The sequence below is a fragment of the Micromys minutus genome (genome assembly GCF_963924665.1).
Source record: "Micromys minutus genome assembly, chromosome: 6".
Classification (NCBI taxonomy): Eukaryota; Metazoa; Chordata; class Mammalia; order Rodentia; family Muridae; genus Micromys; species Micromys minutus.
Window position 1 is genome coordinate 80084442 of NC_137975.1, and position 13344 is coordinate 80097785.

At 44.4% G+C, this 13344-nt stretch overlaps 1 protein-coding gene across 1 annotated transcript in view; it reads left to right on the forward strand.

Annotated features, from left to right (window-relative positions):
• The window catches only part of LOC308421369 (type-1 angiotensin II receptor A), a 41741-nt gene extending 30273 nt beyond the window's left edge, over window positions 1–11468 (forward strand). The window contains exon 3 of the mRNA XM_080917724.1: window positions 9577–11468. Within this exon, the coding sequence (XP_080773850.1) occupies window positions 9629–10708 (1080 nt within the window). The 5' untranslated portion in view covers window positions 9577–9628 and the 3' untranslated portion in view covers window positions 10709–11468. The remainder of the gene's footprint in view (window positions 1–9576) is intronic.
• The last annotated feature ends 1876 nt before the right edge of the window (window positions 11469–13344 follow it).

Consider the following 13344-nt stretch of genomic DNA (forward strand, 5'->3'; position numbering starts at 1 on the left):
GGATCATTTCCTCCTAGCACTGGCAGCTAGGGCTCCCTGGAGATTTTCAGGCATTAAATAAATCCCTTCCTGCTGTTTTAGCATCCCCCCACACACACTCTCATGTGCCTCAGGCTGGCCTCCAGCGATGTAGCAGAGGTCGGCCTTGAACTCTTTATCCTCTGTCTCTGTCTCCTGGGTGCCAGGATTACACTGCAGCACTGTACAAGAACAAAAGCAAAGAGATAAACTGATTAATCCTTGTTAAGACATGAATGACTGCTCGCCAAAACAATTTTTATGCAGTAATTAACTTTCATAAAGAATTATCCAGCAATTTTACTGCCACCCAGGCATAAGTTCAAAAACCATAATGAGATTAGTGGAAAAGTCAATAAAACATAAGGAAGTCTTTCTGAGAAGAAAAAGCAACAGACCTCCCCCAAAGCTGAGCCTAGCTTTCACATGTTAAGCCTTCTTTTAACTGTCTACTGTCCCCTAAAGGCCATTTCTAGAGGCTTTCTGACTGCTGTCTTTTCTTGTCTGGTTTGACCCTGGGTGTTTGGTGTTCGAGAGGAGGAGGGTGAATCGACTCCACGAGTCTGATAGGAATCGGTGTCCATGCCTAGATGCGACCTCCCACTCTGAAGCTGTCCCCCTGTTAGGTAGCTAGTTGAAGACAGCAGTTAGTAAAGCAACAGCTGGTAAGGCAGTGCCAGACTTAGCGTCATGGAGGAGAATGGACACCTCCTTTACAACCCCTTTCGGTCCTATCTTACATGTCTCTGTAACACAGTGGTTTTAAGGAAGGGAAACGGTATCACAACAGACCCTCCTTAGAATCTGGCGTGCCATCTAGGGAGGGGACTGCACAGATGCCTTGTCCTGTAGATTAAAAGTGGCATATGCCCAGGAAGAAGGTAGCAGGTTCATGGAAACCCTTTCTGGTGAAGGTTATTTTTTCAGAGTGACCATAACTATTTCACAGATTTAGTCATTAGAGTTTTCTTGAATTCTTTATAATACATGATGATTTAGTTTGGTCTCAAGAATGGCTGGAGGTGGACCCTGGGGGCTTGGTGGGAGGGGGTGTGTATGGGGGGGGGCGGAGACATGACTTTCTAAGCTGTCAAAACCCTACAAAGACACTTCCATTCCTCCCTTAAGAGCTAATAAAAAATAGGCTTATCTAGTTATTTGGACAGGAAAACATCCCTTAAAAATTTGTCTGTTCCAGGACTTCACTCCCTGGGGACTCTGCCCAGCCGCTGGCTATTCCAGCTGTGCTCCTCTGTGGGCCCTCCCAGTACCCCCTTCTAGCTCCTTTCCATTCCTTTATGCCAGCCACCAATACCTGGTAGCGAGCACTCTCTACTTGGGAACCTGCTGACCATGCAGGCCTGGGAATCAGAAAGGTGATTCCCATTCCCTTCTTGTCCTCTACTGCAATTTCCTAAGTCTCATTCCCAACCTGTAGCAGACCACTTGCTGGGGCCTCTCTCTGTCTCTCTGTCTCTCTCTCTCTCTGTGTCTCTCTCTGTCTCTCCCTCCATTAACCTCTAGTCTCATCCTCCTTCCTGTGGACCCTTTCAACACCTCCTTCCAGCCCGTTCTGATGCCTCTGTGTCAGCCATCAATAGCTAGTCTACCTGGAAACTCAGCAGCCATACTGGTCTAGAATCAGTTAGATCCCTACTCTCCCTGTCCTCCACCACAAATTTCCCAGTCTCCTCCCCAGTCCTGTAGCTGACTCCTTGCATGGACCAGTCCTCCTGGGGACTCCACCAAACCTTGCAGTGGACCCAACTTTCCTCATTCCTGTGGATGCTCAGTTCCCTCTTCTAGCTCATCCCGATGTCTGAGTCGTCCAGGTATACTGAGAAACAGTCTACTTGGGACTCCCAAGTAGGAGTTTGAACCTGGCAGGGACTCAAGAAGCACTTACCAGCCAACCCATAGCTAGCACACTTTCCTAAGACCCAGAGAGGCCAACAGAAACCAAGGAACCAAGTCATCCCTACTCTGGATGGTCTGGACACCAACCCTCCAAAAACAGATTTACTAACACCCAAGACATGTCCCCAGCAGAAGCCAGCAGCCTTGCCACAGCTGGTCCTGAGGGGTGCAGTCTAGGTGAAGCACAAGACAAGAACTTCAAAATGCCCAATATGAATATGTTCAAGGACCTTAGAGAGGATGAGAATAAGGCCATTAATGAATGGATGAGCACACAAACAGTAGAATGGAGGGAAGAAGACATGAAAGTAGAAATAGAATTGCTAAATAAAAACCCAAAGTGAGGTAAAACTGGAAATAAAAAATTGAGAAAGTCATGCAAAAACAAAACAAAACAAAACGAAAAACCAGTGTGCTCTAAGACATGGAAGAGAGAATCTCAGGCATCAGTCAAGCAAAATGAGAACTCTGAAAAAAATCCAGGCACAAATCAGGAAAGCTAAGACACAATAAAGAGAGCAAATCTAAGAATAATGGGCAAGGAGAAAGAAGAAGAAATCCAGGTCAAAACAACAGAAGAAAAAAAAACATAGAAGAAAAATTCCCTAACCTAAATCAGGAGGTGTCAGTGAAGGCACAAGAAACATTGTTCCTGTCTAAGAGGACTGCAGTGCCAAAAATGGAGAAGAGACTGAAAGAGAGGCAGTCTAATGACCGACTCAACTTGGGCTCCATCTCATGGGGTGGGGGTTAAGGGGCAGGAAGACCTGACACTATTACTAATGCTGTGATGTGTTTACAGACTAGCATGGCTGTCCTCTGAAAGGCCCAATCAGCAGCTGACTGAGACAGATACAGATACTTACACCCAACAATTGTACTAATGTCAAGAACACCTATGGATGAATTATGGGAAGGAATGAAGAAGCTGAAGGAAGGGTAACAGTTTTAACTAACAGTTAACCAGCAGTTTAGCTAACTGGGACACCAGGGAGCCTCCAAAGACCGAGCCACCAACCAGGGAACATATACATATACAAGCTGGTCCAAGGACCCCAACCCCTGGCACATAAGCAAAGGGCTGCCCGGCCTGGCTACAGTGGGAGATGTACCTAAACCTGGAGAGACTTGACGCCCAAGGAAACAGGGAGCACAGAGGCAAGGGGGAGGAGAAATGGGGTGAGGCATTGTGGGAGGGGAGACCAGAGGTGAGGGGTAATGGCTGGAATGTAAATAATAAGAAAACAAACAAACAAATCATAAGTAAAGCATAGAGAATACCAAATAGACTGGACTGGAAAAGAAAAACCTCTTGTTTCCAGAATCTCACACAATACATCTGAGGACACAGTAAGAGAAACCCTTCCACTGCGGGTACGGACTCTGTGTTAAACCTCCCCTAAAGTCTGAGGTCTTGCGCTAAACACAAGTGTCCTCACTTTTCTCTTTCCGGCTCCCTGTTTCAGACACGAGTGACGATCCTAAGAAGCTGTCAGTCACTTCTCTGATGCCCTTTACCCCAGGAAGGTCTCTGTAGGTTTCTGTTCTCATCCTGCCTGCTTGTTTGACTCCAACCCCCCCCAAACCCCACGACTTTCTATCCTCATGCCAATGGCTTCTGTCTCCCAGAAACTTCCCAGGTCCCTAGCTTGTGTGTGCGTGGTTGTTTTTCTTCCACACCCTCATAAAACTGACCTCTAGGCTCCTTCTGAGTCTGTTTTTAAGTTTGAGAGGAAGACCCCGCAGAGGGGACTCTGTGTTCCCTGATAGCAGGCTCTCATTGAAGAGACATTTATCATCTGCTCTACCCCCCCTGGACTATCACAGAGCTTACAGTAGTAAACAAGATGATTCAGAACAGGCCTCTCCTCAAGCAGCTGGCTGGTAAACCAGTGGGGAAAACAAATATGTCAAGATGATTAAAAGTATCAAGAGCCATAGCCAACGTTCCGAAGCTATGTAGGAAGGTTGGGAAGGCTCTGCAGAGAACGGGACACGGAGAGCGGACAATGTTTCTGTGTGGGTACTAATGGCTCTGCCAATGACAGGAGAGGGTTTGGGTGTATAGGCTTCGTGAGAGGGACAAGGGATGAAAAAGGAATGTTGGGGCATCTTTTTAGGACAAAGGAGTCTTTCTTGAAGCCTAATGGTCTGGGAATTTGATAACCACCAAAAGCTGCCCTGAGCAGTTGGTTTCTGGGTTCTTGAGAACTGAAAGACCCGAAGTTCCCAGCTAACATGGGAAGAGTTTCTTATAGACTCACAGGTGGGGTGTGTTGGAAGAGTCCTATATTTCTACTGTTGGACAAAGGGACACAGGAACAAAGAGAAAGTGACTTGGCAATTTACTTCTGATCCAGCACTCAGAAGTAGGGGAGTTCATGTAGTGTTTATCTCAGGGTGGTGACTGTTTGTCACCCCTTTGTTGGAAGCTTGACCTAATAAACTGACACAATTGGATAATTCGGAATTGGAGCAAAGGGGAAGGGTGTGATAGAGTCAAGTCTCAGGAATGCCTGGCATCCAGAACTTGGGCAAACAGACAAATATATAAAAGTTTCTCAAGCTGAGAGAGGCTAACAGAAATGTTTGCCCTCGGTGGGCTAGCCATCTTTAATAGGAAAAAAACCCCAAACACCACATTTCTCACAATGGTTACTGGATTTAGGGGTCATAGCTTGCGTCCAACAAGCGAAGTTCTACCATTTATCCTCAGTAAGTCAATTAAAGGAGCCAAACCAAAGGTAAAGAAGAAAAGGGGGCTTCATTTGATGTGGCCACAGGGACAAAGAGATCCAGTGACTCATCTGCAGTCCATTTTCAGGGAACTGGTCTGAGGGCAGAATTTAATAGAAAACAAGAGATACATATATGTCAGGTGTGAGCCCTGCCCTCTGCTGTCTCAGCCCCAGTCTCTCCTGTGAGGGATGTCTTCCTTCAGGACACAAGCTGCCTTTGGGCCTTCAGCTACTTCCTCTCACATCAGGAGATACCTGGGGGAAATTGTAATTTCTTTAACTTCATTTTTTCCCCCTTGAAATCGTCTGGTAGCCAAAGAGAGAAGCATACAGTATTTCCTTAGAATATGTTCATTCCCGCCAGATAGGCCAGTTACAGGAGCAGAAAATGAAGATAGCCATGCTGTTTGGGTGAGCATTGAAAGTCAGCTGAAGGCAGAGTAAACGTGGGGGGAGGAGGCTTCAGAGAGATAGAGATAGATAGATAGATAGATAGATAGATATATATATATATATATATATATATATATATATATATATATATATAGAGAGAGAGAGAGAGAGAGAGAGAGAGAGAGAGAAAGATAGCAGGAGCCCAGGGCCCTGGGTAAAGTCTACTTGAGTTCTGGAGAGCACCCAGAAGAAAGGCAGAAGAGCAGGAAAAGGCAAATATATGCCTACTGGAGTTAGGACTCAGAAAGAGACAGACCCAACAGAATCCCAGACTCTTCTAGGCTGCCCCAGGAAAGGAAAACTCAGCTCCTCTCATTCAAGAAAAAAGGGTCCTCCTGTCTCTTGAAGCTTCCTGCAGATCTGCATTTCTGGGGTGGGGGTCCTGCTTTCTTGATCTAACCAGGTGACTGACGTGCCCACTGCATTAGTGTTTTTGTTTGGAGATTGCTAGGACTGTTAGGCCTCCACCTGAGAAACAGCTTTCCCTAACTGTCTCCCACTGAGCCCTAAGGGGCTACTGTAACAATAATGGGCTGGAAACTAATCAATCCCTTAGATAGGGACCTCGACTTCACCTACAAGGTCACCTAAAAATCTGCCTTTGATTTTTTTCCTCCTGGAGAAACATTAAGATTACCTTCTCATGATAATTGGGCATAGAGTGTGGATGATGGCTTACTGACCAGAAACCTTGGTGACACCAGCCAGCTGCATCCGGGTTTCATGGTCAGGGGAGTGAAGGTGCCAGGTGGCTGTGCCATCAGGTGCTACTTCTGTCCTCAAGAGACTCCTACAGCCACCTGCAGTGTGACAGGCAGGAGAAAGCAGAATGTCCGATTAGGGTTCTAGGATCCTTTTCTCTTCCTATTGAGTACTGACACCATTGCTATGATAATGGCTGTCCTATTGTCCTGCTCAATTCTTTGCCTTGGTTACGTGTATGTGTGTGTGTGTGTGTGTGTGTGTGTGTGTGTGTGTGTGTGTTTGCACGCACAAAGGTTCTCTCTGCACCAAGACTTAGTTATGAGATGGTTATTTAAAGCCTAGAGGAAAAAGCTACAGAGCAATGGGAATCTTTCCTGTCTCCTAGTCATTCATTCATTTATTCATTCATTCATTCATTCATTCTCTTTCCCTCCCTTCTTCCCTCTCCCTATCCCTCCCCTTCCCTCTCTTCCTCCTCCCTCTCCCCTTCTTCCCCCTCCCACTCTCTCTCTGTTTCCTACTCCAAATTTTTCTGATATACTCAGAAGTCTTCATATGAATTTCAGAATCTTATAAATTTTCAGAACCGTATAATTGAACAGTTTGAGTGATTATGTAAAATCTAGGGGCGCGTATTTGCAGAAATCTTTAGGGAATTCTTTCCCAAGCACCTGGTTATTCCTGAAACACCCAAAGAATCAGTTCAGGCTCCAATGCCCTGTAAAGACAAGTCTTGTTGGTAAACCTTGTCTACATCTGCATCTGCCATCCTTAATGAACACATGGTTAACCTTGTAGCTCAACCCTGGATGATCTAGTGGAAACCGAGATCCAGACTGCTGGTTATTAAAGCACAGAGCCCTCCAGCCTGTATATGGTGAACAGCCAAGGACAGAACACTGGGCCCAGTGATCTCAGAGGGTATTGGCATGTGGATATCACTTTTGCAAGGGTTCCTGTGTGTGTCCCTGACCAAGGATTTGGGCAGAGACACATGGATAGCATCAAACTCAGTGAGAGATGCTATTGGGTGGTTGTATTTCCAAAGAAATATGTAATGGAGGCAGGGAAAGGTTAGAAGGCCAGTGGCCATGCTGTGGATAGGATGGAGGTTTTTATGTCACATGGGCATTTTGGCTCATGGGGTCAGCTTATGTTTTCCTACCCATGTTTCCTGTTCTGTGTGGTGCTAAGTACAACTCCATGTGTCGTATGTCTCCCTGCCCTTGTCTCCACTAGGATGTGCATCTCACTATTTCACAGAGCCATGGGTCACCTTCAGACTCTAGCGTGAGCTCCAGCCGGATCTAGTGGCCGAGGTGCTGAGTGTGTTCCCACTTCTTTGTCAGGTAGACCATCCCTGAGTGCCAATCTTGCAGCTTTGGAGCAAAGCCTCCCAGATCTCAACCTCTACCCCGCTCCTCCCTCACCTGTTGGTCACACTGAGTATCCCTTCCTACCCTGTCTTACGCCTACAAGTATAACAACCAAAAGATGGCTATTTTGACTATTAGGAAGGGAGGATACTAATAATTTTTATTCCCACATAAAGATTGAGAAGCAAACTAAGCTGTTTAATGTCTAGGAAACAGATGTGTCTTTAACCTATAATGCTAAAGATAAATTAATTAGACTATATTGGAAACAACTTTCAAGTTACTCTGAAAAATTAATTTCATTTTTTGACTTAGTAGCAGCATTTTCTGAAATTTAGTTTGCATTTTCAACTAGTTTGTTTGTTTGTTTTTTGCCTGCAGACATACTCAGATAGGACCACACTTCCATTTCTTGCCACTGTAACTGGGGAAAACATACCGGGTCTTTTTTGTGGGTTCTTACACTCAAATATAAGAGGAAATGAAAGTGGACTCAGGAGAAAATGAGGACAGTTTTATTGTGGTTTGAGAAAAAACAACTGGGCAGATGAGTTAGACGCTTGGCAGAGATCACAGAAGCTTCTGGGAGGAAGAACTAGCTAAGAAAGAAAGACATGGTCTTAAAAGTTAGAGTCAAAGAAGCAAGCAGGCTCAGCGATAAAGATCTAGGGACAGTCCCATCTTCAGAGAGAAAGGATGTCCAGCAGACATAGGATGCTGGACAACATCTGCGAAGGTAAAGAAAAGAGAAAATGCTCTAACCTGGAGCTCAGAAAGCAACAGGCTTACAAGTGAGGGCCCTAAATGACTGCATCTAAGGGGGCTTCTGGGATGCATGAGTACATATTTCAGCGTGATAGCAATTTCTCCCAGCTTACCATGCCTAGATATGCATACATATATGTGTGTATATGTATATTATATGTATATTATCTGCATATATATACATATATGAGAATTCTTGAAGTTTCAGAGGCACATAGTATTTTTGAGGAATGGTTTCCTATTCAGGTGACCAACTGGCCTATTTGGATTCTCTCTCTCTCTCTCTCTCTCTCTCTCTCTCTCTCTCTCTCTGTGTGTGTGTGTGTGTGTGTGTGTGTGTGTGTGTGTGTGTGTGTGTGTGTGTGCGCGTGCGTGTACAGAGGCAACCTTGGTGGTTGGTCCTCACTTTCTACCATGTTTCCAGACAAGGTCTCTGTTGGTTTTCTGCTGTGTGCCAGGCTAGCTGGACTTGTGAGCCTCCAGGGATCTAGCAGTCTTTCCCTTCCACCTTGCCATTACTTGGATTAAAGGCATAGCTCTGAGGATCCACACGAAAATCCTCTGAATTGCAGAGCAAGAACTTTACCAACGGAGCTATACTGCAGACCCCATTTAGACTAACTCTCACAGTAGGAGACAACAATCTGTTGTTGTGGCCTCACAGTCCTCTGTACAGTTGAGGAAGTCAAGTCTCTTCTTAGACCGTGTGACTTTGTTCCTGGTCTTTTGATGGAACAACCAGGTATTATAAAGAATGTAAGAAAAATAAGAAAAGTTAAACACTATTAAACCGCCCTGCTTTCTCAGACAGCAATAGAGTTTCCTTAATGGAGCTCATACAGAACCTGTGTTCCTACCTTCCTCCTAATATGCGTTTATAGAGTTCAGGAGAGGCAGCTTGTTGTCCTGCCCCACATCTTTACCCTTTTGACAGATATACCTCTTTGACAGGCACTTCAAATCCCAAGAAGAGCCACCTGTGATACAGTGAGACCTGTATGAGCTGCTGGGGTTGTTGCTTTAATATGGGACCTGAGTATAGCAGGTTAAGGGAAGGACTTCTGGTGTGAGAGTATGAGCTGCTCTGAGGAGGGAGCATGGCTGTGGGGCAGGACAGCAGGCAGCTGTCATACTGCATTCACATCAAGGTGTGCTAACGTTCAGCCAACTTTCTCTTTTATGCAACCTGGGACACCAATTCATGGAACAGAGACCCTAACGGTACAACACTGTCCTTAGCTCAATGAACTCAGTCTAGACCATCCCTCAGACATACCCAGAGGCTAGTCGCTTGATTTGGTACATCTACATCCTGTCAGGTTGACACCTGTGCTAAGAATCACAGGGTTGATTATGATTATAAAGGAGGGGGTAGGATCTTCTGATTGGCCACTTAACACCCCATAGGCATACGCTCTAGAAACGTGGACCATCATAGATTTTATCAGCTCATGAGATTTCCTCAGAAAATATGTCCTCAAGTTTTTTTTCCCAAGAGTCAAGTAGAACTACTTCTAGATTTGTGGTTGAGAGTGAAATCTGTTTATTTACAACTGAAACTTAATGCTTTTAACTTTTATCTTCTTTGGATTTTTTTTTTCCAGGTCAGGTACATTTCAAATAGTGTCTGAGACCAACTCGACCCAGAAAAGCAAAATGGCCCTTAACTCTTCTACTGAGGATGGTATCAAAAGAATTCAAGATGACTGCCCCAAGGCCGGCAGGCACAGTTACATCTTTGTCATGATCCCGACTCTCTACAGCATCATCTTCGTGGTGGGGATATTTGGAAACAGCTTGGTGGTAATTGTCATTTACTTTTACATGAAGCTGAAGACTGTGGCCAGCGTCTTTCTTCTGAATCTCGCCCTGGCTGACTTATGCTTTCTGCTGACATTGCCACTGTGGGCAGTCTACACCGCTATGGAATACCGCTGGCCCTTCGGCAATCACCTATGTAAGATCGCTTCGGCCAGCGTCAGCTTCAATCTCTACGCCAGCGTGTTCCTGCTCACCTGCCTCAGCATCGATCGCTACCTGGCCATTGTCCACCCGATGAAGTCTCGCCTCCGCCGCACGATGCTGGTGGCCAAGGTCACCTGCATCATCATCTGGATGATGGCTGGCTTGGCCAGTTTGCCGGCTGTCATCCACCGGAATGTATACTTCATCGAGAACACCAATATCACGGTTTGCGCTTTTCATTATGAGTCTCGGAATTCAACGCTCCCCATAGGTCTGGGCCTCACCAAGAACATCCTGGGATTTCTGTTTCCGTTCCTTATCATCCTCACCAGCTATACTCTCATTTGGAAAGCCCTGAAGAAGGCTTACGAGATTCAGAAGAACAAGCCAAGGAATGATGACATCTTCAGGATAATTATGGCGATTGTGCTTTTCTTCTTCTTCTCCTGGGTTCCCCACCAAATATTCACTTTTCTGGATGTGCTGATCCAGCTCGGCGTCATCCATGACTGTAAAATTGCTGACATAGTGGACACTGCCATGCCCATCACAATCTGCATAGCGTATTTTAACAATTGCCTGAACCCTCTGTTTTATGGCTTCCTGGGGAAAAAGTTTAAAAAATATTTCCTCCAGCTCCTGAAATATATTCCCCCAAAGGCCAAGTCCCACTCGAACCTGTCTACGAAGATGAGCACGCTTTCCTACCGTCCTTCAGATAACATGAGCTCATCCGCCAAAAAGCCTGCGTCTTGTTTTGAGGTGGAGTGACAGGTTCAAAGCATTCCGGCAACGTAACACCCTGACGGAAGCCAGGGCAGCATCTGACTAAATGGCTCATGACCAAAGGACCATTCACCCGTGTAGATGTTGTCTAAAGCACTGAAAGAAAGCTTTGAAGAGGTCGCCAAGCAAAGCTGACTACCTTCATAGACGGTGGCTACCCGAAGAGAGGGTCAGGAGCTGGATGGATTTGTGTGTTTGGAAAGCAATTTGCTGGCAGAAACGCAATCTCACCGGCCTCCTCTTGCTATGTTCCTTTTGATTTCCACATAGGTATGTGGCACATGCTAAATATTTAGACAAGAAACGAGATGGAAGTCAAGGCTACTTGCTCTGCTCAGTCCCCACAGGGCCAGGAACCTTTGTTTGCCCCTTTAGTCATCAGCAATGGAGACCCTTTTGTCCCTGTCACTACACATATTGTGCAAAGATTTGCTAATCTGTAGTCATCAAGTTTCAGGACCCCTTTGTAAAATTCAGCCAGTGACTTAGAAACGTGTAGTGTCCCCAGACAGTGCCAGCCAGCGGTGTATTTATGTAGCAGCAGCATTACCAAGGTCCTTCATCAAAGTCAGAGTGCTTGTAAAAGCCGTGACATCCTGAGTACATCAGCTTTATTTCGCATCTGAGAAATGTATACAGTCAGTGGTGAATAGACTATATATCATACAATCTGCCTTGCTCTCTAAACGTATATATTCTCCACGTACATGTACACCCATATCTCTAAACTGTCATTTGATGAAATGTTGGCAATGTTATGTTTACCTCTAAATAAAGTAATTTTATTGAAATGTAGCCAAATCTTCATTATTTAAAATAGAAGCCTATCAATTTTTACAATAACACGGATAGAAGTAAAAATTCAAATTACAAAAATGTATTTTTACTTTGTTTCATCTGGTTGATGGTTTAATATGGTCAGATACAGGTTTTATATCCCACTGTTGAAAGGCAGGAAGGAACCAATCTGTAACCTATAGTGTGGGGTAGATGAACCATTTTAATTTTTTTAAGCTATTTACAAAATGGCAAAACCACTTTTATTGCTTATAACACTAAATTTATACATTTTTTTACTCAAAAGCTTTTAAATATTTGGTTACATTTAGTTACTTGCATGGTCCTTGCAGGAAATTTAGAAGCACTAGAAAGCACAAAACAATAGTCATATTTAGTTCTTCAATGCAAAAAAAAAAAAAAAAACTCCATTAATTTTAGTATTTTAGGCCATAAATAGGAAGCAGAGAGTGACTTGAAATGTTTCAACTGGGGACTAAGTTTTCATACTTGTTGTGCATGTGTGTGTGTGTGTGTGTGTGTGTATTATGGAGTTGGAGTATAAAGTATACAATTCTGTATACAGGCTTGTCCCCCAAAGTCATTGCATAGTCCTGACTATACCAGGACATGTATTTCCTCAAACATTTCAGTACTGTTACAAAACACATACAAACCCGATATTATTAGGGTATCACCAGATTGGAACTTTTCACCATTCTTGTAAGAATACTTTTGGCATCAGAAGTCACACTGAGCTGGTCATTCAAACACGGAAATCCGATAAACTCCCCAAACTCAAAGAAGAAGTAGAACTGAGAACATGGCTGTAAACATTTTTTTTCATATTCCCAATATGTGTGACCATGATTTCCAGGAAGCCTAAAACAGCTTTTATGGTACCAGCTATGGTTAGCTATAGCTCATGACAAGCTCAGTAGAAAGGAGTTTAATCACTGTAAGAACCAAGGTGCCTCTTTTTTATCTGGAAGCTTTCACAATTCTTACCCCAGGGATGCTGAGGTGTCCATTCGCTGCAAAGAACCGAGTGGTACGTAGAACAGCAGATTGATTGATAGACGCTATGGGCAACGGGTTGAGTAATATGTAAAATAGCCAATAGATGCTATAGGCAAAGAGGTATTCAGAGACATTGGTGGACAGGGCAGAACTTGCATCAACAAATCATCTTAAGTCATATTCTTGGAAATAGATGTGGTGACATGTGCTTTATAATTATTATTTTGTTCTATTTCAAATTTTATTCACACAATACAAGCACTTATTTCACTCCCCCACACCCCAAAGGATTGTGTGGTGCTTTGAATGAGTATCTCTCATAGGTCTCAGGCTCCCAGTTGATGGCTATCTGGGGGTGGAAGGATGAGGGATTAGGAGGTGTGTCCTTGCTGAGGCACGTGTCACTGGGAGTGGGCTTTGAGGTTTCAGAAGGCTCAAGTCATTTCAAGTCACCCTCTCTGATTCCGATTTATAGGTGGAGATGGGAACTCTCAGCTGCTGCTCTAAACCGTGCCTTCCTGTCTGCTCCCACATTCTTCATCTAGTTGGTTATGGGCTCTTATGCTTTAGACTCCGAGCCCTCCAATAGCCTTTTCTTCTATAAGCTGCCTTGGCCATGGTGTCTTATCACAATACATATTTCTCCGAACATTAAATTCTACTCCATCTCAAATGACATGCCAAGATTTATATTCCATGAATATGTTTAAAGTAAGTACAACTTGTCTTTGGAATATCTTCTAAGCGTACAAAACCCAAAGATAGCCCATAAAGATTCCAGGTGCTCCATGAAATGCAGGAGCTACAGATTCCAAGTCTTATTT